Here is a 25746-nt window from a genome sequence, read left to right on the forward strand (position 1 = left end):
CAGGGTAGGAAAGACGTTCAGTATTTGGGCGACGCAGAGGGTCTGTGCCCCAATCCCCACCGTGTTCAAGAGTCATCTGTGTGTGTTTCAGAGTCATAGTTTTCAACTCGCTCGGCCCTCTTCCGCCCTCTTAGATGGAGATACGGATGCAGGGTAAACTGCGTTAGTTTCGGTGCTGTCTGCTGTCCGTTCAGCTCGTCTGGCAAGTCCTTGAACTGTCGTTACTGCTGACAGTTGGTGGGAGATGGCTGTGGTGACAGAGTTTGCTTCATCAGTCGTCAGTTTTTTCCTCCTCGGTGGCCTTTCTACTCAGGGCAGGGACTGCACCAGCCTGTGGGGGTCACCCGCGCTGCAGCTGCCGGGAAAGCGTGGAGCAATGGCGTTGTTCAGTGTCGTGTGCGTTGGCGAGTGCGGCGGTTCGCTCTTCATTCTGTCATGAGTACAGGACGCTTAAAAATGACAGATTATGAAGACAGACGGCTTTTAACTCTGTGAAAAGCATTTCCAGGAACTGGCACTGGGCAAGTGTCTGTCCAGCAATCTGACCTGACACCAGGTGGGAGGCGACAGGCCTCGGAAGGACATACGCAGCTCCGGCTGGAGGCTGTCAGCGGGGAAGGGGGCAGTTGGTGTGGGACTGGCGAGGGGCAGGGCTTCTGGCACAGGAGTGATGTGGCGCCGCGAAGCGTGACGTGCGGGCCGGTGTCGGTGAGAAGCAGGGACTCAGGAACAAGGCTGGGGCGGCCGACTCAGCGGTTGCCGCAGACCGGGCGCCAGGGGGAGGGTGATGAGGGGAGACTTCAGCGGTTAGTTGCCTGTGTAGTGGGCAGCAGTGTGCTGTCATCTGGTGTCAGTGACAAGGTGACGAGGTGGGCCACATGCCACCAAGGGAGCCCACAGAACCCCAGTGTTAGTTTGACCAAACTTGGCTAGAGTCTGGATCGGATGCCTGGTCAGTGAGGGGTTTGGGATTCACATTCGTTCTCTCTAAAGTGTGATCTGCAACGTGGGAATGCAATCTTTTTTTTAACAATAAGTTAATTTTCAGTGTTCAAGATTATTTTCTTTTGGAGTCAGTTCAGTGTTTCTCATGGCCGTAAAATAGGACATTATGAGGTGTTTTTACATCTTAGGTGTGAAGAACTTATATTCTTCCATCCTTAGTTCTAGAGGAGATGAGCTAACTTTCTTTCCCCCGTGTCGTGTGTCTGCTGTAGGGGGGCATGGAGACCTTGGAACTGCAGAAGGAAATAAAAGAAGAATCAGATGAAGAAGATGATGAGGATGAAGAATCTGGACGATTGCGTTTCAAAACCGAAAGGAAAGAAGGAACAATCATTCGGCTCTCAGATGTAACTCGAGAGAGAAGGAACATTCCAGAAACTTTAGGTAACTGTTTTGCCTGTCTCTCGTCTTTCCTCACTCCCGTTCTGGCTTCTTCCATGTCACCATCATGGTAATCCACTAGGGCATCGCAGAGGCCATCGGGGGGTGGTGTCCGTGTGGGCTGGGCGCTGGGCGCAGTGCTGTCACGGTCATTCTGTGAAAATGCAAGGCGGCTTGTGTGGGGGTGAAATCGACTGACCCACATTCTGAGCGAACCCTGCCATTCAGGACTGGCGGCAGGCTGCCGCTGACCGAGCCTCTTCCAGTGCCGGCCTCTGCCCCAGGGTTTCTCCCAGCGTCCCCGGCAGAGAGTAGAGCCGTGGTACGCAGACCCGAGTGAGCCCCGAAGCACCCGGCAGGCTTGTTAGCATGGTTCCTGGACCCCTCCTCGGGCTCCGGCTTCAGAGGCGCACGGTGGGGCCCAGCACAGGCGCGTGGCTGCCGCCCGCTGCAGCCGCACTGCGAGGCTTCGGGGGTGTGGTGTCGTGTTCTGAGGCAGAGGGGGCCGGGGAGGAGGCTGGAGGGCTCTGGTCTTGGTCCCAGTGACAACCAAGACACTAACCCCTGGTTATTACCTTTGGTTCTTCTTCAAACCGTTCTTTGTACCCTTTTTTGGTTAAAAACATGAGCACGTCTCTGTGAGTGGCAGGTGTGGCGCTCCGAGAGGACGCCGGGCCCCGAGACGCGCAGCCGAGCAGCGGGAGTCGGTTGGGCCGCGCTCTGCAGGCCCAGCTCCACGGGGCCCTGTCTGCAGGCCCAGCGTTCGCCACACCTTCCCCGGGCAGCTTCTGCCACCGCTCCACCTCTCGGCCTAGGATTTTCCAAGACTTTTCTCGAGTTAGGTACAAAGTTGCCAGTCCAGCACTGTAGAGGTCTCTAAAAGAGGATTTGAACTTGGTCTTGGGAAAAGGGGATGAAGTAAAGGGCCTAAGGTGTGAGAGGAAAACAGAAGTGTCCTTAAGGGGAGCAGGAGGAGCGGTGATGCCGCAGAGCAGGCCCAGTGGGGCCCGTGTCCCAAACTGGGGCAGGGGTGTCTCCGCCGTCTCATCAGCCGGGCGTGGCGTGGTTGCGTCATCTGGGGACCTGACGCATCCAGTCATCGAACTGGGGTACCACCCGTTCTGAGCTGAGAGATCTCTCGGTGGTCACCATTCAGCACCTTTCCCTCTGCGGCCAGCCCCCTGCAGGCTGCAGTGGGTTTCGTGGGTCGCCCTTCCCTGGCCTTGCCGCCTCTGTGCAGCCCCTGGCCGTCCCGTCCCTGTCGGCCTCACCTCCACCCGGGCGTGGGTGTGGTGAGATGTGTGGCTTGCTGGTGTTCAACACTCACGTGTGCTTTGTACCTGCTTCTGTTGTCAGGGTCCTGTCTCACTTCGTTCTCTTCAGGGCCATTGGTACATCCTTTGTTGAAGAACTTGTGTAGAATCCCTTTTTTACTTTTTTAAGGCCTCTGGCAGCTCTGGAGCCATGTCACCCGGAGACCAGAGGTTGGAAGGGGTCAGTGGTGGGCAAGTTGGCCCCTTAGGTACGGGGGAGGGCGCCCAAGGTCCTCAGAGGCCTGTGACTCACTCACAAACAGTTTGACCCCTCACTGTCCCTAGAGCTTAGAGGAGGACTACAGATGCCTTGTGCAGGATGGTCGCTCGGTCAGGCCAGAGAATCGGGGCACCGAGTTCTTTCTTGGCTCCGTGCCTGGGAAGCCAAGACCCGTGGACTGCCGCCCGAGTTGGTTGAGCACTGGGAAACAGGGTTGCTAGTGCCCAGAGAGCTACGGTGACTCCCGGCACCGGAGGGGCTGTTCTGCCCATTTAGGGATCGGTCTCCTAGAACAGCGAGCTGCCTTCTGACCTCAGCATGCTCCTCTCCTCCCCCAAACAGAAGGGCGGGTTTGTTTATTAGAAAGACGCTCACCTAGAGAGAGCACGGGGGCCACGTTGGGTGACCTGGGCAGTCCTGCACCGAGCGTCTGTGCTCATGGTGACGGGGCCGGAGTTGGAGGTTCCGGGGAGGAGTGCTCGCATTCGTCCAGCTAAAGCTGCTCACCTGCTCTTGGTGATGGCTTTCAGTTTCAGTGTCTTGCTATCTGAATACATTTCTCTTCTTGTGCATCTTGGCAAATGACGTCTTTCAGCATTTTGAATACAAGTAAGAAGTTTATTTTGTGAAGTCATCGACTAATGTTGAGAACGTCCCAGTCTTTAAAGGAAATGAGGGCCTGAGCCTCCGGTTTGCTTGTGCAGAGGGCGTTCCCTTCCAGGCCTGCCGGGGTGCTTGGGCACGGTCAGGCGGTCCACACGCAGGCCTGCGGTGGCGGTCTGACGGGTGCAGGGCACGGGCTTGCGTGCGGCAGTCTCGGCGGCTGTGGGGCCTGGCCCGGAGCCGGCTGTTTGGATTAGGGCTAGTCCCACTGTGGTGCAACTGTTCATATGGAGATGGGTTTTCTTTAAGCTTCAGAAAGGGACGGTGTGGTGCAAAGCTTCGCTATGATGACCTGTACCGCTTTACTTCAGAATCTGGACGGAGTTCAGAAAACACTTAAAGGGAAATTAACATTTCAGTTGAAGTTACAAATGTAATTTCCATCCTGTCATATTTTGGTGACCTTTTGTGACAGCTTGTCTCAATTGGAGGAAAGCATTTTTACTTGCTGATTAAAGATGTCATTTGAAACCATTTTATTACTGGGGATAGTGAAATTAATCTTGACACTTAGAACCACTGGAAAGATAATCGCTGAATCACCATAGAAAAAGTGTGTGTGAGCCAATCCTGCAGTCGAGATGAGAGTGAATGTCCGTGCTTGTTAAGAAGAAATTAAATTTTCCTTCCAGTGGGGTCTCGATTAATTTGGGGGGGGTTACCATAGAAACCGTTGCAAGGAAATGAAGTGGGGCTTAGAGGTTTGGGGGGAGTCTGGAGCTGACGGTGGAGTCCAAAGGAGGAGACGCTCTGGTGACATTTACGCTGGCCCTCCGCCGCGCAGTGGGGCCGAAGCTGCCTCTCAGCATCTGTGCCTCCTGTCAGGCCACGCGCCACAGCCCAGTACTTAACAGAGAAGCTGCGTCCATTCCACCAGCCGCCTTCTTGAGAATTTAGGGTGATGTGCCCCTGAGGTTTCCTAAGGGCGGAGTCCCTGTGTTTCAGATCCCTAGAGTGGTCAGACGGGTGGGTGGGGGCTGCTGGTGCCCCACACGGGTTGGTATCGGCGAGCCGTTGTTTCTCGGGTGACTGAGCTCTCCTCTGATGTGGCTCTTTGCCAGAGGGCGTGTGTTTCAGTCTTTCTTCACATGCTCAAGATTTTTCTTTTATTTTTTTCACAAAACTGACAATTTGAAATAATACTAAATGCTTTCTGTTCTGTATAAAATTCACTCTAGTTATTTGACTTCAGAGTGATTGCATTAATAATTTTGTTTTAAATGCAGAAGAGTCAGGGATTTGTTTTGTTGCATGAACTTTCCGAGTTGCTGTGCCCCTGTGCGTCAGCAGTTCACGTGCCGAGGTCACTGGGACAGCCATGTGTGGCCAGGGGACTGGGCGGCCGGGCCCTGAGCACAGCTGAGCGAGCGTGGCAGTCCCCACCCTGCAGCCGCACGCGTGCTCAGTTTAGCTGCCCTCTGCACACGCACGTCAGCAGTCCCCAGGGAAGGCACCTCCCAGGTCATTCCCACAGGAGACGCGGGGGTTCCACGGGCAGAGCATGCCCTCGCGGAGCAGGTCTCACCGGTGGCCCTGGGGGTCCTGCTCCCTCCTGTGGTGCCGCTGTCTGTTGTGGGGGTTCCGCTGCCCGTGCATCTTCCCCGCGTGCTCTCCGTGTGCTTCTGACGTGTGCCCTCTTTCCCACAGAGCTCTCAGCGGAGGCCAAGGCCGCACTGCTGGAGTTTGAGGAGAGAGAGCGTCAGCACAAGCAGGGCCGCTACGGCTCCCGGCGCGGCGGGCGGAGAGGTGGCGCCCTGATGTGCCGCGGCATGGGGGACCAGCGGAGGGAGAGCGGCGAGCGGGGCCGCGTGAAGGACCACCGCCCTGCGCTGCTCCCCACGCAGCCTCCTGTTGTGGTAAGGCCGCCGTCGCGCTGAGGGCCTAGAGCCAGAGCAGATGGGGGCGGCCCTTCTGGGCGTGGTGCTGTGTGCCTGGAAGTGATGTCCATGGGCAGAGTAACGACCAAAGTCCCCGTCCTGCCCTCTGGGGTCTGTAAGGCAGGGACAGCTGTCCCGCATGCCGCTGCCGTGCGCCCTTCTGTGGGGCAGTCCCAGCGGAGGCCCGTGGCCAGGCCAGCCCTCAGCGCGGTGCGGGGTGGGCGGAGTCTCTCTCCTGCGGAACCCACACGAGGTCCTCCCTGCCTCCTCGCCCTGAGACCCGTCACGTGACGGGATGGAGGGCCCACTGCGCAGGCGGGCAGCTGGTCTGCCCGCGTCCGCACGCCGTTGGTGTGAACTCACTTGGAGTTGGCGCTGTCTTGCACAGCTTGTCACTGTGAGCTCCGTTCCAACCTGTAACTCTCACACTTCAGTCCGTGTAAATCTGTACCGTGTCGGTCATCTTTACTTTGCACCTGAATGTCGGTTCCTGTGATCTTGTCTTTTTTGGTGGTTTTCAGACGCACTCACCAAGACTGATTCCTCCAACACAGCCTCAGCCTCCGCCACCTCCGCCCCCGCCCCAGCAGCAGCCCATCCGGAGCCTGTTCCAGCAGCAGCCCCTGCAGCCGCTGCTGCCCCTGCAGCCCCCGCACCACCCCTCACCACCGCAGGGGATGCACGTGCCACCCCAGATGGAGGCCCCCAGGGTGATGATGACCCCTCCGCCCGTGACGCCTCAGCAGCCCAAGAACATCCACATAAACCCCCACTTCAAAGGGGCGGTGGTGACGCCTGTCCAAGGTACGTGTCTCCTCGGCCGCTGCAAAGTCACAGGCTGTTGTGGCCAACGGACGCCTTCCCCAGCACTCTGACACCTGCTGCTTCCCGGGCCTGGCTGTTTGCTGAAGAGTGTCTGTCTGCGTTTAGGATTGGGTGGGAAGCCCTAGTCCAGAGGGCAACGGAGGTATGGGGACAGTGCGGGGCATGTCCAGCATGCCCTGGGAAGAGTGTTTGTGGAGTGTGTCCTCCCAGGTCCCACTTAGGGCTTCCCATGAGTCGTCATGCCAGCTGGGGGTAGGGGGGGTACAGATCCCCTTTCATTCGTAAGTTCTAAGCGACACCTATCCCTTCACTGCGAGGTCAGAGAGGAGGGAGGCCAGGAGCTGGTGGGCAGAGACAGGCAGCCCGTGTGGAACACCTGGGGCGGGGACACCTGGGGTGGGAACAGCAATGGGGGACACGAAGGCCCGGGCCCCACCTTCAGAGCCAGGCCAGCTGGGGAGGAAAACAGCCTTGTCCTTTGGGGCCGTGGGCTGGCGAAGGCACCGTGAGAGTCTCTGTGAGCGCTGGCTCACGGGCGCATCGTGTCGGCACAGGCTCCTTTTTGAGTGTGAGTGTTCCGTCAGACTGTGATACACCAGTTCCGGTGTGGGTGCTGCCGCGTGACCCGGAGCTGATTCAGTCCATTCAGTACATGAGACAACAGCAGATAAAAACGTTCAATATCAGACGTTCAGAATTCAAGACTCAGCTGGCCTGGTCTCTTCACCGCCCGAGTTTTAGGTTGTCCGAGGGGCGGGCACAACATCTTCTGGCCTGCAGACCCCGGCCTGTGCGGGCAGGTGGCAGACGCCCCGGGGCTGACGGGGTCTTTCCCAGCCGGGCCAGGTCGTGTTTGCCCTGCTCTCCTGCTCTCAGGCGCTCTCGGCAGCTTCTGCTCTTGTTCTCTTACTGCTGCTCACAGTGTATTAAAAAAAACAACAAACATGCCAGTGGTCAGAAGGCTCCTGTGTGAGAAATCTCTTAATCATAATCAGGTTTCTTCAAGAGATTTCTCCTAGATTTCTTGCTGTTGTTTCCCCCTGTTCAAGAGCCTTAAATTTTTAACCTTTTATTATTATATTGGGACTATTTGATAGGAATTGACGTTTAAATCCAAGTTTAAAAATACATAATATGTATTCTCAGAGATCTGGGAACTTTGTATGTGGTATGTAGTTTCAAAACTGCCATCTTTATGTTGTTTAATGTGTGGTTTTTTTCTTGATTTTGTGATAATCTTTTGAGGTTAGAGATGGCCTAGTTTTTTCCTTCTTTCTCTGCGTTCCGCTCCGTTGTTTTCCTTCGGGTGTATAATCGATGTGCCCAGGGCCTGGTAGCCAGCGTCACAGAACACTGGCTACTGTTGTGAAGTTTTGCAGATCGACTCTCGATTTGACATTCTGACTCACTGGGTTAGACTCTCCAGAGAGGGATGGACTTCTCTGCCTTTTACCTTCTATCCAAATAAGTATTTCCAGTCTCACTTCGCTTTGATTGAGTAGTCTCAGAGGCTCAGACACACTGTCACTTTGTAAATGGGATGTGTGACATTAGTGACAAGGCCTATAGAATGCGTTGAGTAGCCATAGTTCATTTAAAAAAATACTTGATTTCAGCACTGTTTTTAAAGCAATTTTGATTGACTTTTAAACTGGATCATTTCCGTCCTCTTGTTTACCACACGTCTCTTTAGAATGTGCTATCTTAAGACAGTGTATAGTTATTATTACATTTCTAGCTTATAAGTTATGTTCCGACCCTCACAGGCCGCTCCTCCATGCGAGTCTGTGTGCACTCTCTCCTCAGAAGGGCACCAGTCTGTCACGCCCACGGGACCTGCTCTGCCTTCCTCACCTGTGTCTCCGAACACAACCCCGCTGGGGGTTACTGGGTTCAGGCCTTCAGCATGTGAACTGGGGAGGGGCCCAGGGCCACCCACCCCCAGGTCAGGAGTGCTCCCTGGTGTTCTGACACAGCCAAGGGTGCGAGCCCAGCACCTGCCTCCTCCCCTCACGGGGGCGGCACCGTCCTCCTGGTGGAGCCGGGGGTTCTGCTTGTTGCAGAACAGGCGGAACAGGAGGTGGTTCTGTGTGCCGGTGTCCCGGGCTCTCTGTTCCTTCCTCTGCCTGCTTTGCGCTCTCCTTCCGGCCCCGCTCATCCTTCGTGGCTCTAGAGGGTTTAGATTTCAGTGTGTATGTAGTTGATTGGAGCAGGAAGATAGGCCTGGGATCGGATAACCTGGGTAACCTGCTCGGGCAGGGCTGTAAAAACACAGTAGGTGGTTCTTTGGTTGCAAAATATTTTAACTCTAAGTGGGAGTTCACTGTGAAATGGAAGCTTCTGCCGGAGCTGTTGTGTGAAGACAGAAGCCCTGCTTTCCCTCGATGAAAACTCAGTGTATTTTATGTTGTGCACATTGTGTGTATTTTACCCCAAACTTGCGGCGTGGACTTGCTGGGGCCGCGGGTCCGAGTGAGTGCAGCGTGTTTGTGACGCCAGGTGTCTCTCCACAGTGCCCTTGCTGCCCGTGCCGAGCCAGCCGAGACCTGCTGTGGGACCCCAGCGATTCCCGGTGAGTTGCTAATACCCCAGGCGCTGAGCACACATGTACTAGGGGTGCCAGTGCCGCACACACGGCGGGGGCGGGGGGGGGTCCAGCTGAACCAAGGTTTAAGAGTGTGCAAATACCGACTTTAATTTTTGCAGTGGAAAATGTTAAAAGCTTCAGGTCAGTGGATTTTTCCTAATGGAATTAGTTTTAACTAAAATTGTTGCGTCAGAGTCATCGGTGGCTTGCCTTGCATCTCACATGGCGTGAATTTGGATTTTATTATTGCCTGATGTTAAGTGAGGAGCCTTGCTTCGGCAGAGTGCGTGCCGGTGGGCGGGCGTGCGTGTGCGTGCTGTTCTGGGGAATGCTGATGAGGTCTCCTTGTTTTTAAAGAGACCTCGGGAGTCTTAATGGCAGTTGATTTTGTATTTTAAAAGGAAGGTTTTGTCTTCTAAATACTCATTCTTCTAACATGTCTTAACTAGAAGGAAAATATCCATAAATAGTTGTATCTGTTTAAGTAAATTCGGTTTATTTGAATTTTGGGTTTGATTTATAGTTGGTTCACGGTTTTAGTGAATCAATGAGGACATGTTCTTTTTAAGAACAGTGGGAAGACACGGGCCGAGCCAGAAACTTCAGTGAGATTTGTATGTGAAACAGATGTGGTTTTGCTCCAGCCGGCCAGCCTGGGCTTCGCGAGCTGCCTAGATCCGGCTCCAGCTTTGATGCTTCAGCAGATGCGTTTCTGGATGGAATTCAGCGGAAGGTTTTAATGATGGATCTAGACACATAGCGAGATGATTATTCACAAATGAAATCAGTATTGGGTTTAAGGTTTGGAGTTTTTAGAAACTTCCTCGATTTGCAATAATTTTTAAAAAGATTTTATTTATTTACTTTAAACAGAGGATAAGGAAGGGAGAGAAATATCAATATGTGGTTGCCTCTTGGGCATCCCCTACTGGGGACCTGACCTGGCCTGCAACCCAGGCCTGTGCCCTGACTGGGGATTGAACCAGCAGCCTTTTGTGTTGTAGACCGGCACTTAATCCACTGAGCCACACCAGCCAGGGCTGTAATAATTTTGTATGAATTACAGTGTGGTTTCTGAAACTGATTTTTACTGATATCATTCCCTTACATTAACTAATTTTTTTTCTTTAAATTACTCAAGTTTTAAAAACTATGTTTTAAAAGTCAGGTGATATTTATTTTGTACAGTTCCCTATTCAGACTGTTGGTCTCAGTAGGTGCACCTATGAATCGTTGTGCCCTAGACCAAGCCTGTGAGCGCTCGGGTATCGGACCAGCGCCCTGGTGCAGCAGTGCATCAGCTGGCGCCTGGAGAGTCCTGTCCGTTGCAGTGCCTGCCAGGGCCATGAGCGTCTGTGTGGGGTCATTACTGGACTTCCAAAAATGGGCATTGTAGGAAAAAATCGACATGATGACAGAGCAATTGTAGTTGAAGGAAGAACGAAGTAATGTTGTATGTAATTGAGGTTTTTGCAAAAACATGGTTGCTCACGTAAGATTAGAACCCCACTTGCAGTTTTCACCTACCTGTATCTCCCTGTCGGGCAGACGTGACCGTGACACTGTAGGCCTAGGTGGACTCGCTGCAGGAGGGCAGTGACAGAGCGCTCAGCGAGAGACTGAGCTCGGCAGCCGCGGGGCGCAGGGCTGCTCTGGGTGGTCGCTGCAGAGCCGCGTCGGGTGGTGTTATTTTCGGGCCTGGGAGTGAGCAGTCGCGCCGCACGTTCCTTGCAGGGCGCGATGGCCCAAGGGGTGCTCCCTCAGCTCCGGGGCCCACTGCCCTTGACCGCAAGGCTGTTCTTCAGCCCCGGGTGCTGGGTCTTAGCTGGTTACAGGGGCTTGGGGTCTCGAAGCCCAGAGCTCAGTTTGTCTCTGTAGCCGGTCTCCTTTAGAAAGAGGGACGGGTGTGGGGTCTGCACTACAGACGGGCAGCGGTTGCCCTTTAAACTGCCCACCAGTACTGCTGGGATGGGGGCTCGTGCTAGCTCACCTTCTGGTGTCTCGCTCATGCAGTCGTTCTGGAGTAGTACTTTTTCGTTCCTTCTAACAGCTGGACTGAATGCGCTGCCCTCACGGTGAACGTGGCGTTGTGTTGGTGGGTCTCTCCTGCGGGCCAAGTGCTCTGCACAGCGCTGGTCCCCAGACCCTGGGGAGGGCCCACACATGGCCCTCGAGGCCATTTCCCTGAGTAGAGCTGTAGGAGTAGGGGACCGGGGCTCTTGGCTTTCCAGAGCCCCTTGGGGATGGCCTCCTGGTGGCGGGGCCTGTGGACTCGGTCCTGGTCCTTCGGTGCCTGTGCCCCGAACTGACTCTTGCTCTGTCAAACATGTACTCACATACCGACACGCACACTGATCAAGCAGGTCAGGAGGCCGACGGTAGATTCAGCTTTGGGATGTCTGAGTTTTACGGAACTCTGGGCAGCAAAAGCCAGGTCCTCGGGGTCCCATTTGTCTCGGCATGAGCCCCGCAGTGAGTCCCCTTCACTCCTGGGACAGGGGTCCTCTTGTTGGCAGCCTCACCTCTTTCCGTGAGCACTGGGTTCATGTCTGCAGAGAAACTTCCGGGGAGTCCCAGGCATCCTGTGTGCAGGGGACACCTGGGCCTTGTGCCCAGAGGGGCAGGTGAGCAGCTGACCACGTGCACACAGGGGCAGAGCAGCAAGCGCTCCTGCTCTTCACTGGGAACCGCACACAGTGGGAGGTGTCCAGAGGGTGTGTAGTCCTCGGTCACTTGTTGTTTTCAAGGACACATGCGTGGATCCGTGCGTTTAGCGCTGCAGTGATTCGGTTCTGTCCGCACTGAAGAGTAGAAGCCGCAGGCAGGGAGCGCAGGGCCTCTAGGTTCCCACACTGGACAGGCGTTGGGCACAGCTGTCCGTGGTGCTACCGTGTCCCTTTTCTGCGGCAGCGTTCAGCTTCGCTTTCTAAACGTCAGTTTTGTTTGGCAGTCTTAGGAAAACTTGAGAAATTCTCCTTGTAGAACTGGTGTGCTTGGAAATCGGGCTCGGTGCTGATACCTGCCCTTTCTAAATTGAAAGTCCCAGAGGCGAGCCAGCCTGACCCGGAGACCCTGTCCTTGTGTCTGAGTTCTGTTTCCAGTTCCCAGCGCTGCTTGTTTTACAGGTGAGTCTCGTGGGTCCATGTTCCACAGAGGCCCCCTTCTAATGTTTTGTTCTTAACATAAAGCCCTTCCCTTAGGTAGACTTTCCAGTTGCGTGCTTGTCTTCCAGGAGGTGTTTGTTGTTTTTGAAGTCTACCCGTTCAAAAGTGACACTGAGGTCTGCATTCACAGCCCCTGACAGCGCAGCCTGGAGAGGTCACTGACCGGGGCGGGGGCTCGTGCCCTGCGCTGCTGGGCGGAGTGCAGCAGGCCCTCCCGTGGGCGAGGGTATTGACCCGGTGTCTCCAGAGCCGTCCAGCCATTGATCTTGCTTTGCTGTGTTGGGAAGTGCTGGGAAGTGCTGGTGTTTCAACAGGGGCCAGTTAAGTACCAATTAGTTTGGCTGCTGAGTAATTTCGTAGTGATCTTTGCTAAATTAAAACTAAAAATCACATTAAAAGAAGACTTTTCTGTTTAAATTCGTCTTCTTGCCCACTGCATCTCTGCTGAGGTAGACCCAGTGAGTGGGATTTCCATGGGTGTTTCCTGTGTTGGCCCAGCACTCGCAGGTAGGTCTGAGTGCAGTCTGTGTGTGTGTCTGTGTGTGCGTGTGCGCGTCGGAGGGTGCCTGGGACCAGATGGCGGTGATTGACAGCTCCTGGATGTGTTCTAGGTGGCATTCCATGCAAATTGCATTTGGTGAGACTGCTGCGTCCAATTCCGTTCTTTCCGACGGCGGTCTGTGCAGCTGTGAGCCCGGCTCCCTTCCATCTCGGACACAGGCTCTCTTTTGAACCCATCCTGTTACAAACTTGCCTGCGGTGCCTCCTATTTATTAGGACTGACGGTGGGGAGGGGACGATGGGCGTTTTATCAGATCTAGGGGTGGGAGCAGGGAACTCGGGCGAGGCCTTTCCAGCTGTCAAGACATCAGACTTGCATGGAGAGAACGCAGTTTAAAATGCAGGTGACATGCTACCCACCATCCTCCATTTGCTGGTGGGTTTCTGATTAATCGTGATAACCGTGTGTCATCACACCATCAAGTTTAATCGTATCAGTGGACTCCCATCTGCAGCAGGAAGAGGAACAGCCCCACGCTGTGCTGCACCGATTAAGTGTGGGGCTCGTTCACTGCAGTGCCCCAATGCTGGCCTCGTGTCCCGTTGCACACACTTTGTGGGTGGGCCGGGTTGGGTCACTTGGAGGCTGGGGGGTGGCCCGTGGGAGTCACAGTCCCTGAGGGGCTTGGCCCCGTGGTAAACTTGCACTGTGTCGTGTTTGGCGGTCTGTCTGGTGTGCTCTGCCTGAGTGAGACTGTTACATTGAAATGAGAGCCTCCCAGAAACCCTGCCTGCTGGGTCCGTAGTGCGGGTCCGAAGTGCCGTGAGGAGCAGACGGGAACTGAATGCCGTTTGCCCCCCGGGATCCAATCGCTCACCCGGTAAAATGCTCTCACCAGGAGGTTCCAAAGCCTCAGAACTGTCGGTTCTAGGGACGTGTCCTGTGAAGCACACTGGTTGCTTTTTACTATTTATTTTCCCAGAGTTTTTGAAGGCCCACGGTTCTGTTTAGATACATTTTTTAAGGTAAACTTTGGAAGAGGCTTTATTCTGTTATAAAGTGTCTGGACGCTGTGTCCCAAAAGATCGGACTTCTTTGATCTAAGAAACTTAGTCCTGGCCTCCGAGTCTGTGGGTTCAGCAGGTGTGTCATTGGCGCGGTTAAGGTGGGGAGCAGTGCCGTCCCCCGCAAGCCTCACTGCAGCCCCTTGGCTGTCAACCCCTCCCCCCAGCCCGCAGCTTCTGCCCTGGGTTCTGGGCCCAGGGCTTCGTCACGCCCCTGGCACCATGGGGCACGTGTCCTGCTCATCCTGTAGCTCCACTTAGCGTGGTGCACTTGGGACTCGCGTGCACCCACTGGGCTGCACCTGTCAGTGGTGCGCCCCTTTCACCAGTAAGCATCACTGTATCTGTGGGCACGCCCGTCCGTCTGTCCCCTGCTTCAGCACTGGGATCACTTCCTGCCTGGGGCTGCTGTCATGAAGCTGCCGCGAGCATCTGGGGCTGGGTTTGGTGAGCAGGGCTGTCTGCAGGTGGTCAGGGTGGGGCTGCGGGCCATCTGTTGGGGACACCGTCTGTGGAGGGCGTCCCAGCCTGCAGACTGTGCCCCAGCTGACAGAACCACTGCCTCCTTTGTCATCAGTCCTGGTGAATGGGCTCCTCTCCCATAGTGTGGGTGCCAGAGGTCGGTGGCGGTGAGGACATCCCGAGTGGACGCCATACCCAGGCTCTATGCAGGCCTGTGTTCCATCTGGGTTGGCGTCCTCTGTCCCACTGCGCAGACGGTGGGACTGAGTCTGGGAGATGCAGTTGCTGAGGACCACCTACTGGGTGCAGTATGTGGGACTGGGACCAGGACAGCCTGGTCTCTCCGTGGTGCTGTGCCCTCCCCTCCTCTCAGCACTGACCTGCAGCTCAGCAAGCTGGGCAGCAGTTGGGGTTCTGTGGTTGAGTCACCTCTGTTGTCGGACTGTGACCATCACTAGGTGGTGAAGGAGAAATGTTTGCTGTGTGGAGACTGTCACTGGGAGGCTGTCGTGGGAGAACGGGGGTGGGGGGTGAACTGCAGGAATAGAGGGCTTTTCTTCTGTGAAATAGCGTAAATATCGGCGTTAGTGCGTGTGCCAGAAACAGTGCTTTGGCACAGCTGAGTGGAAATGCTGCAGCTCCCAGCACAGCATCGCCCGAGTGGCCCCCGCAGTCTTCCCGCTGTGTGGGGAGGTCCCGTGGGCCTCCCGCCCCCTCACAGAGCGGTGCCTGGCGCGCGGTGCCTGGGGCTCGGCTTCTCCAGGGCGCACGCAGCATCGGGGCGCACACAGCATCGGGGCCTGCAGGAGGGCCTGCCTGAGAGAGGGAAGTCTGCGGAACCTGGGAGTAAGAGGATTAGCATTTTCATAGAGGACAGTGATTTCCATCATCGGGGTCACTGGTGGGCTTCATTCTTTTCACTTAGCCCATTTAATCAGAATTAACTGGGAGGCCTTCTTAAGTGTCTGTGGTTTCTTGTATAGCTCTCTGCATTTTAAGTGAGATTAAGAAATGGAAACATGTAGAGGAAGGTTGTACTTTATTGAAAGATTCATGAAGCTTCAATGATATTGTTAAGGTATTTAATTAGTCTTATTAAACTAGACCAACTGACCCTTTTAGGGGAACTGATAAGTCATAGAATAGCCGTTAGAGGCTCTTTATTCTCTGTATTGTATGATGGACTTTGTGCTGAGCAATTTATGCAAAGTTTCTGTCTTTTTGGTAAGGGGAGTTATCAGTTCTTCCTCAATAGGATTAGTGGAGATAACATCAGGTAATTAGCAAGAGATGCAAAAGAGTGGAGGTACAATTTGTGTAAGAATTATGTGAAAGAGAACGATAACTTCTTACCTTGGATTTTTAAAGGGATATAAAGAAAAGCAAAACAGCAATTATTTGAAAGGATTAAAGAGGCCTTTTTCCCCCCAAAGGAAGAGTTACATCAGTGCCGAAGCTTCTGTTAAGAGAGGCCTTCACAAGGCACGGACAGTCTTAAACCGCTTCTGTGTCTGACAGAGGGAATTGGTGACTTATTAGCCTTTACACCGTGAAAGGATGGCCGCTACGCAATGAATGGTCCCATCCAGAGGACCTCCTGAGGCCAAGCGAGTCAGACTGGGGAATGACCGTTTCTTTGGCGTCACGTGAAGACAGGTCGGTCCTGGCAGAAGCAGGGGCCACCGAAGAAAGAGCACTGGGTACACCCAGGGTCTGAACGCGTGGTTCAGCCTCGAGCTCTTTGTAGACCGCAAAGCGCTGGGTCGTGTGCCTTCCGCCCCGCACACCCGGGTCGGGTCTCTCTTTAAAGGAAGAGGCACTCCCTGGGCCCAGGTTTGCCACTGCCCGTGTGGGGCCGCGCTGTCGTGAGTGCAGCCTTTGGTCAGCTGGGGTGTGTAGAGACTGCGTGTCACAAAAGCTTGGGTTAATGGTGACTTTAAGCACCAGGCTTCTTCGTTTTTACGTAAAAATGGGGGTGTCCTGGGTGGTACAGCTGTTCTGTGATGTTATTAGGGACCCTATTTGCAGGTGGGGTGTGGGGCTTTTAGCTGGGCACATTATTGTCCCCCTTACACTGTGGGAGCAGTGGAGACGTGCACCAGGTATGGGGGGGCGTCTGTGTTCAACGCATGGCAGAGCTGAGGGCCCCTGCTCTGCGGGGGGTCCTGTTTCAAAAAGGCGGCGCCGAGGGCTCTCCGGGACAGACCGCTTTCAGGGTCCGGCAGCTTAAAGTGTTCCCACTGGCTTCTGTGCGCAGGTCCTTGAGTTCTGCCGACCCCCTGGGCAGGTGCTCCTGGGTCCGACGGGGCCGCCCACTTCGAGCTTGGACTTGCCCTTGCTCTGACCCTGCAGACTTCTGTGTCTCCCTGTTCCCTGCTGGTCCATCTTTCCTGTTAGGACCGACTCTGTTAAGTGACACTGCACATGCAGGTGAACGGTCACTCCTAGGCACTGCCGTCTGAGACAGATGCAGCGTGTCAGGTGTGTGAGTCGTGGTTCGACTGCAACCTGTGTCCGGCCTCGCTCAGCGGCCCCGCTCTGTGCCCCGTGCTCTCCCCCGGCCATCCTTCCTCAGAGAGCACCTGGTCCTCAGAAGTGGGGACTGCCAGGTGAGGGAGGCACTCTTTGTCCCCTCACTTCCTCTCCATGACTTGGCAGTGGTGCCAGTTCAGTGATGTCGGTCCTAGAGGTGAGGCAGAGAGGCAGGCTGGGTGGGTGCCTGTTGGCCCTCCGGGTCCCCGTGCACTGCGCGTGGGCCAGGGCTCCCCAGCTCTGGACCCTGGGGAGCAGGGTCTCTGCTCTCTGGGCCTCCCTGTCTCTGGCTCCCTTCCTTCACGTCCTCCCAAAGCACTCGCAGCCCACAGTGCTCTGTGGGCAGCCAGCCACTGAGCAGGCATTGGTATTCTCGATTGTGGCAGGGGGCCCGGCTGAGCGTGGCGGAGCGCTGGTGAGAGGCACTGATGGGCCGGGGCTGAGAGCTGCCGGGAGAGCGAGGCTGAGGTGAGCGGCCCCTTCTCTGTGCAGGCTTCTGGCTTGAGCACAGAGAGGTTGCAGGAACATGTGACTGTCAGAAGCGGTGTGTCGTGCTCTTAGGGTGGGATGCTGCCCGTACGGTGCCCTGTAAAATGACGGTGCCCAGTGAGCTTCCAGTCCACTCTGGTGGTTTCGTTCTCCCACCTACTCCCAGGAGAGAGGGACGGCCCACTCTCTCTGCTCCTTGGTTGGGGCCCAAGGCCCAGAGAGGGCCGCCACGGGCTCAGGGCTGCGCCTGAGAACAGGCCTGGGCACTTGCTCAGTGACCGTGGGAGCTGATGGTGCCTCTGGGTGCCTTCTGGGTGCCAGGCCCCGGTTACGTGTGACTGCTGACATCTGCGTGCCCGTGTGTGCGGTCAGGCAGCACGTGGGTTAGTGAGAGGCAGGATGGTTTGGGGACCTGGCAGTATTGACGTTGCACAGGGGGCAAGATATGCGATCCCATTATTTTCATTTTAATACCAAAAATGTCTTCAGAAGTTAAGAATATTTAAAATTATCTCCCAGGAAACCTGAAAGTGCGTTGAGACCCAGGAAGTAATGTGCCCAGGTCTCAGGCAGAGTGCACTTCTTACTAAGAACCAACCGCCCCAGTCTGTCTCTCTGAGTTCCTTCTCCTGACTCGGCAGGTCCCTTTTCTAGAAGAGAGTGAGGGCGTCAGGGAGAGAGCGCTCTGCTCCCCTCCACCCGTGGCAGAGCCGGGCTCTGCCCCTGGCAGACCTTCTGCTTGCGGTGAGGCAGCGGCTGCTTTTGCAGTCCCGTTCGGCTTCACTGCAATGAGGAAAGCTAGTGGGGGGGGGGGGGGCACCAGCTATGCGGGGTCGGGGGGTGGGGCATGCAGAGCCCGAGTGGCAGCTGCTTCAAAAGCAGGGCAATCCCTGGGCAGTTGTGGGAAGGTGTGGGTTATGAGTAAGGGCCCAGTAAGGGAAGCAGCGAGGACCAGAGGGGCTTCATGTATTAAGTAATGAAGAAAACCACGTTTATCAGTCAAGAAAGAAAGGCAGGAGCCTCTTGCAAGCATCTTCTAATTGTGAGCAAGGCCACAGTCATTACCAGAAGTGAGCAGTAGAGCTGTAGCTGACGGCGCGGCAGCCCGGTATGTTCAGCCCGGGCGTGGGTGTGCCGCTCCTGCTTCCAGTGAGAGGTCCGACCAGACGCAGCAGCGGAGCCGTCTCTCAGTGTGCCCTGCGATGCTGGGGGCGTGGAGGGACGGAGCTGGTGCTTCCCAGGCCCCACTCCCGTGGGCTGCCCCCACGGCAGCAGAAGCACGTGCCCCACGGCCACTGCAGGGGGGCTTCTCACACGCTGGGGTGCTGAGGGGACCAGCCATCTCCTGTGTGGGAACAGCAGTCACAGAGAGCACAGCAGAGGCTGAAAATGTCTTCATTTGTCTTCAGATAGGTGTCACTTTGTACTGATTTGTAAGTGAAAAACGCAAGGAAACTACCTACTTTCTCATTTTTAACAGATGTACGTTTCAGCGGTTCCTACACCTTTTCCATCAGTAGCGGGTTTCAGGCTGCGGTGTGCGCCTTCTCGGCATCTCGGAAGCGCACTTTTGGTCTGTGGGTTTGCACTGCTCTCTGTGGGTTGTTTTAGTGACTCCTCTCCTGTCCCTCTGGACCTCCCTGTTTGAAATCCTTTCCTGGTGTCCCCTCCCCCAGAAGAGGGACAGTCAAGTATTCATCGAAATTGTTCCAAATCGCCTGAAACAGCTGTTTCAATGGAAGAGGGTTTTATTGCGGCTGAGCGTTGCTGATTCGTGGTCAGATTGCGTGTTTGGAGGCTGGGTGGCCAGGCAGACCTTGCTGTGAACCAGAGGACAGGCGGGTTTACCTTCATTTTCCCTGCCACTTATTTCTTATCATCGGAACCGTCTGAATGTGATTTTAAAACATGTTTTGAAATATGTGTATATGTGAGGAAAAAGGTACGTGGAACTGAGGCAGGGTGATGCTACGTTTTACAAATAAGTCCTCTGTTAACACGTGTTCTGTCTCGGTTACCTAGTGGAACCCAGGTGCAGATGCACCTGGTTCGTTGACTTTTAAGACCAGGGCAAGAACGTGGCGGCTGCAGAAGAAGGCCAGTGGCTGAGCACCTGGTGCACCTGCTGAGGGGCAGCGTGCGAGGCCACACCGTTCGAAGCGTGTGTCCCGGCGTGGGGCTACTGCGGTGCAAACGCAGAGTGGGCAGGCCGTCCAGGTGGAAGCGTCCGGTCTGGTCTCCGTTACTGTGAGGAAGTGCATACAATTGCCAGGCTGGAGGAGCTTTCCAAGAAAGGAACACGATTGCACACCGCAGTCTCACTCACACGTCTCCCACCTCTTAGTTCCTGGCGTTCCTGCTTTGGTAGTATGTTCACTGATGCGCTTGGTCCCCGCTGCCAGGCGTGGGCGAGGGGAGAGTTTCCGCACTCCCACCTGCAGGAGCACGCGGAGGCCGAGCGCGTGTCGCGGAGGCCTGAGGCCTGTCTGTGTGGATGTTCGTGCTGAAACCCAGTTTCTTCAGCGTCATGGCGGCAGGGCTTACAGGACCGTGTTCACCCTTGCGTTCCTTTTGCACCACTTGTGCAACGCCATGGGCAGAGCACAGCCTTAGAGTGGGAAGGCGGGTGCGGTTTGCACAAGTATGTGCAGCGTTATACACCGATGTCACAGTTAGAGGGACAGCTCATTGTATTAGGAATAAAATGGCAAAATGCATTAGAATTTTATGGGAACAGTGTGGTTTTTAAAAGTTGAGAAATAAAAATAGCTGAGCTTCAAAGAATGAGGTATTATTAAATAAAAGTTATTTTGATGATGTGTAAAATTAATGAATTCTTTCTGGGGAAGGGAAAAGAATTGTGAGGCCTTTATCTGCCTACAAAAACGGGAGGCTTTCTTAAGCAAATGTGTGTTTTTAAACCTTTGAATTCTTGAAAGGCCAACTGAAAAATGAAACGATTTTAGTTTTATTTATACAGTCTACTTTGTAACATTTAGGTACTAAAAAATGTTACTCTGTAAGAGTTTAAATTTTTCTATCCAGTGCAATTTAACTGTGTAATATTCCTTTATTAGTAATGTGGTTTCTTAAACATTTCATATTCTGTTTTATCAGAGATTGATTTTTGTTTTACTATAAATTTTTTTTCTGTAAGATCCAACTATATGCTGTCTGTAAGAGAGTCATTTTTTTAAAAGATTTTATTTGTTTATCTTTAGAGAGGAAGGGAAGGTGAGAAGGGGAGAAATATCAATGTGTGGTTGCCTCTCGTGAGTCCCCTGCTGGGAACTGGCCTGCAGCCCAGGCATGTGCCCTGACTGGGAATCGAACTGAGATCGTCTGGTTCACAGGCCCGAGCTCACTCTGCTGAGCTACACCAGCCAGGGCAGAGAGTCATTTTTTAAAAAGATTTTATTTACTTATTTTTAGAGAGGGGAAGGGAGGGACAGAGAGGGAGAGAAACATCAATGTGTGTTTGTCTCTTGAGTGCTGCCCCCTACTGGGGACCTGACTCCCAACCTAGGCCTGTGGCCTGACTGGGAATCGAACCAGTGACCCTTTGGTTCGCAGGCCAATGCTCAGTCCACTGAGCTACACTGGTCAGGGCTCTATTTCTTCTTTTAAAGTAAAGTAGGTTCACAGTTGTAGCTTTTGGTTGTGTTACAAAGGTAGCAAAGAATAACATGTTTGAGATCAGTGTCAAGAACAGCAAAAGTAGACATTTCCCCTTTCAGATTAATGTGGACGAAGGTCAGTAATTGCGCGGATCTCAGTAAGCTTCAAAGTGGTCTCGAGGGGCTGTGGACATTCGGAAATGCGGAGTCAGTGTTTAGAGGCTGTGCTTTGATGTGTGACTCTCGTGTGGCGGAGTCACTGGGTGACGTGTGCACATGTGCGTGGAGGGGCCGTGGGGGTGAGTCCCGCCATGTTCTCGGGGGAGAACTCAGAATCCTGAGGGTCATTTTTCTGCCTCCACCCCCTTTCCCTGCTGTGCGGCAGGGCCCTCCGGAGTTCCCGCAGCACACCCCTGGACCTGTTCCCAGCCACTTCAGCCAGCCCCCTCGGCTCCCTCTTCAAGACCAGTGGAGGGCGCCACCCCCGCCCCAGGACCGAGACCCCTTCTTCCTAGGAGGTAAGGAATGGCGTGGAGTGATGGCCAAGCGGGCAGGCGAGGTGCCAGGCTCGCCCGTTGTAACCGCATGTAGCTCCCGCTCGGGACTTTGCTCAGGGTGTCGGCTTGTGTGTCCCCGCACTCCTCCCGTCAAGTCCAGTGCTAAAGCTGGACGGGACTGGGAGCTGACATGCGAACACCTCCTCCCGCAAAGGAGTAAATCAGCTAGAGAAAATGACCGGTGAAGCCACTGAGAAGTGGAGGGGAGGCCGAGGGCTCTTTGCGGACACTCGCGCCTGCCACCACCTGAAGCTTTTCCGTAGGAGGAGGGTGTGTCGCCGCCCTTCCTGAACGTGCACCTCCTGTGCAGCCAGGGGCTGACGTCCCGGTGCCTTTCAGTTTCAGGTGACCCTCGCTTCCCGAGTCATCTCTTTCTGGAGCAGCGCAGCCCCCCGCCGCCGCCACCCCCCCCCACACTTCTCAGCAACAGTCACCCTGTGGCCGCGCCCAGCCCTTTACCATTCCCTCAGCCCGGACCAGCGTTCAGTCAGCAGGGACAGCAGCCTGTGTTCCCCCGGGACCGGCCTGTGAGGCCCGCCCTGCAGCCCCCGGGTCCCGTGGGCCTTCTTCACTTCAGCCAGCCAGGGTCCGCGGCCACGCGGCCTTTCATTCCCCCCCGGCAGCCCTTCCTGCCGGGCCCGGGACAGCCGTTCCTGCCCGCCCATGCCCAGCCTGCCATGCAGGTAAGTGGGGCGGGGCCTCCTGGGGGCGGGGTGTGCCACGGCTGTGCGCCTCGTGCTTCCGAAGACGCAGCCTCACGTTTTTACTCTTGCCTGCTGAGTGTGCGGGCCGCCCGAAGAGTAAGGCCGCTGGTCCCACACGCACTGTTTCCTGCAGACGGCTCTGTGGACAGTGCTGTTTATTTCCTCAGTCACAGGAGAAGTGGGAAAGTTGTCCGTTTCGGGGACATGAAAAAACTCAGTTTCAGATTTTAAAATTGTATTAGTGGCTATACTGCTCATATAATTAGGACATGTTTTGATACTACGTGGGGAAGGTTGCTTGTGGAGGAAGGGGTGCCGTCCAGTCCTCCTGGTGGGTGCGTTGAGTTCCCTCTGCGGCTGGCTGCCTCCATCCCCGACCTCTCCTCACAGAACGCGCTGCCCTTGCACTTGATGCTCACTGTGGCCGTGAGAACGGCGGTGAGCTGCAGCCAGCCACGTGGGCCACGCGGGGGGGTGTCACGTGGCGGGAGAGCGGTGGCTGTTCGGGGTGTGAGAATAGGTAGAGTGGTCTCTTGTGATCGGAAATGACACAGTGACTGCATCCTCATGACAGAAGGGTTCCAGAAGAGACAAGTACTTAGGAAATTAAATGAGCCCCACACCTGAGACAGTCGCCCACTAACCCTGGGCGCTTGCGTCTCCCAGTCTGTTCAGAGCACCCGTCCACAGCGTGCTGCTCTGCGGTGGCCTGAGGTGGGATCCTGCCAGTTGGGGACCACGTGCACCTGTGGTGATGGCGGTGGTGCTCCTGTGAGTCAGGGTGTCACCTGTCACTGCACCACAAACCTGCGCAGGCCGCTTTTACAGCGTAACTGTGTCCACACGTTCTGAGACCCGGTGCTGCGGGAGCCCTCCTAGAGGTTCTGCCTGCGTCCTTAGTCACGTCCCTAGGGCAGAGCCTTGGGACTTTGGGGTTAAAGCAACCAAGGTCAAATAGGAGACTACCTTCATCAGAACACCTAAGGGGCCATTAGGCACTTGAAATTTCTTTCTGGAGTTGGGATGTGTAAAGAAGTGGCTGAATTGGAATGTAACAAGTGTATGCGTTTATGAACCGTTGTTTCTCTTTCTTTTGGCACCAAAGGGACCCCTGCATCCCCCGCTGCCCCCTCCGCACCAGCCACCACCGCAGCCCCAGCAGCAGCCCCCGCTGCAGCCGCCCCCGCAGCACCCGCCGCCCCCCCAGCCACAGCACCAACCTCCTCACCAGCCGCAGCCGCACCAGCACCACCACCACCTGTCCGTGCCCCCTCCTCCGCTGATGCCCGTGGCACAGCCCCAGTTCAGGCCTCACGTGCAGACGGCACCGCCCCAGCAGAACAGCGGTCGGACGCAGTGCCCCCAGCGCCAGGGGCTGCGGCATGTGAGTGTCTGCCTGTCCCGGCCTTCTGCCAGTGGTGCCTTTTGGGTCGCAGAGCTGTGGGCTGGGGTAGCTTCCAGCTCGGAGTTAACTAACGAGACAAATGCAGTGCGTGGTCCTGCGGTGGCTGCGTGTTCAAAAGCTGCTTAGGAAGTTGGTCTTCCTGTCCACGGACGTGAGTCCCCTCCCCGAGGCCTCTGCGACTCTGCCCGCGTGGCGTGTCCCGCATCTGGCTTTCGTGTACCTGCATGTTCCTGCAGTGGTGAGAGTGGTGTTTGACAGACATGGGACTTCAGAAAACAGGGCCGGGTATTGGTCACACCCCTGTGCCATTGCTGGTGGCTTAGTTTTTTTTATCCTCACTTGAGACTGCAGTTGTTGCTTTTAAGAGAGAGTGGAAAAGAGAAAGAGCAACATTAGTTTGTTGCTTCTTGTGTGCACCCTGATTGGGGCTTGAACCCACAACTCAGGTATGTGCCCTGACCGGGAATCGAACCTGCAGCCTTTTGGTGGTGGGATGACGCTCTTAACCAACAGAGCTACCCGGCAGGCGCTGGTGACTCACTCTTTGATTCACAGACGGTCTCCACCTCCTTGGGCTCTGGGTGGGTCAGTGAAGGAGCTCGGGGCAGGCGCTGAAAACCCTCTGCTGCTGGGCGCCTTCAGGCCCCGGGGCCCCCCGGTTTCCTCAGGAGAGTGCCAGCACGCAGACCTGCGAGGCTGCTGTGCTCACGGGGCCCGCAGGCAAGTGGGGGGCTGGTCACGAACGGAAGCAGGCTGGGCAGTGTGTCGCTTCAGCAACAGGAGGCAGTAGTCACTCTCCCTGCCTTATGCTCCGTGAAGTAACCCTTGGTAAGGAGCCCATGTAATGGGTGGCCTTCTAGGCTGTGAGGCGACCTAGGTTCTCCTCTCAGTGCTACCCTTTGTGACTTTGAGCTTCAGGCACGTCACTCAGTTACTTTCAATCTCAAGTTTTCTCACTTCTTTCTTAAAGTAACATTGGGGCCAGAGGGGGATAAGACATCAGGAAGGATGTCCAGGCCTGGGAAGGTGGCGGTCGTCCCTAGGTCTCACTTTGTTGGAGCGATGGCAGATGGCACGCCCGGCCTCGTCTCCCGACAGGTCGGCCCCTGGGAGGGATTGGAGAGGTCCAGTCCCCATCGCACGTCTGTGGGCTCCCCCAGGTGTTGGGTCTCTGTTAGTATCCCGGGGGTGGCCGCGGCCCGTGGCTCAGTGGGATGGAGTGTCGTCCCGTTCACCAGAAGTTTGCCAGTTCGCTCCCCGGGCCGGTCACATACGGGAGGTAACCAGCCAGTGTTTCTCTCTCCCGTTAATGTTTCTGTTTCTCTGCCTTCCCCTTTCCCTCCTCCGCACAATCAGTGAACGTATCCTCGGGAGAGGGTTAAGAAAAATCCCAGGGATGAACATGACCAAGTGTCTCCTCTCGGATGAACTTGCGGGCATCTTCCTCCTCAGGGAGTGGCTTCTCTGAGGACCCGGACCTTGCACTTGGTGCCGTGCCACCCACCGCGCACGCGCGCGCGCCCGTGCAGAGGACCCGGTGCAATTGCTGCTGCTGCCTCGCTGCAGGCAGCGCCCTCTGCTGGCTCTGTCCGCTGTGCCAGCCCCACACAGCAGAGCCTGTCTGTCTGTGGGGAGTGAGTGCCCTTGGCCATCCCGGTCCTCACTGCGGGGCGTGCTTTTCTGCATGGAGCGGGGGCCAGCGGTGTCGATGAGAGGGAGGCGTGTCTGCCCCGAAGAGAAGTCACTAACTAGCTGGAATGGGTTTTAAATGCTGTATCTAGTGACGAGCCTGTCTGCGGTCCTCCTCCCAAGCTTCCCGTGGTAACTGGAGTCTCTTTCTTGTTGCGATAGAACACAACGTCTCAGAATGTCAGCAAACGGCCGCTGCAGCAGCTGCAGCCGACTGCTCCCAGGAACAGCAACCTACGCGAGTTGCCCATAGCGCCCTCCCACGTCATGGAGATGAGCAGTGGCCGCTGCGCCTCCACGCCTGCCTCTCACGGGAAGCCGACCAGCAGCACGCCGCCACCCACGAGGTCCGGGCCGGGGCCCAGGAACACACAGGGGAAGACGGACTCGAAGGCGAAGCCCGGAAGCCCCGGGGGACAACCTAAGGAAGAAGCGAAAGCGGAGCTGGAGGTAGGGCGTTGTCATTAGAGTGGGTGCTTGGCTCAGACAGGAAGCCTCATAACCCACCTGCGCCTCCTGCGTCGCTCCGACCCAGCGGGCCACTCGCAGAGTCTTTCCCCCGAGTCCCCGCTGGGCCTTCCTCGCGGCCTCCTGGCCGTGCTTGCAGACATGCGCTCTCCCCTCACTGGCATCAGCACCGGCACCAGCACCAGCACCAGCACGGTGGTGCCCGTGCACTGACGCGGCTAG

The 25746-nt window shown here is 55.7% G+C and overlaps 1 protein-coding gene across 3 annotated transcripts in view; it reads left to right on the forward strand.

The window, feature by feature from the left end:
* RBM33 (RNA binding motif protein 33) overlaps positions 1 to 25746 on the forward strand; it is an 80584-nt gene that overhangs the window by 26911 nt on the left and 27927 nt on the right. For all 3 annotated transcript variants that reach the window (XM_037049501.1, XM_037049502.1, XM_037049500.1), the window contains exons 6-13: positions 1218 to 1389; positions 5230 to 5438; positions 5981 to 6263; positions 8798 to 8856; positions 21087 to 21219; positions 21598 to 21941; positions 23068 to 23346; positions 25219 to 25506. In XM_037049501.1, coding sequence (XP_036905396.1) covers positions 1218 to 1389; positions 5230 to 5438; positions 5981 to 6263; positions 8798 to 8856; positions 21087 to 21219; positions 21598 to 21941; positions 23068 to 23346; positions 25219 to 25506 — 1767 coding nt within the window. The remainder of the gene's footprint in view (positions 1 to 1217; positions 1390 to 5229; positions 5439 to 5980; positions 6264 to 8797; positions 8857 to 21086; positions 21220 to 21597; positions 21942 to 23067; positions 23347 to 25218; positions 25507 to 25746) is intronic.

This window comes from Sturnira hondurensis, unplaced genomic scaffold, assembly GCF_014824575.4.
Source record: "Sturnira hondurensis isolate 20B ecotype Veracruz unplaced genomic scaffold, ASM1482457v3 Scaffold0006496, whole genome shotgun sequence".
Taxonomy (NCBI): domain Eukaryota; kingdom Metazoa; phylum Chordata; class Mammalia; order Chiroptera; family Phyllostomidae; genus Sturnira; species Sturnira hondurensis.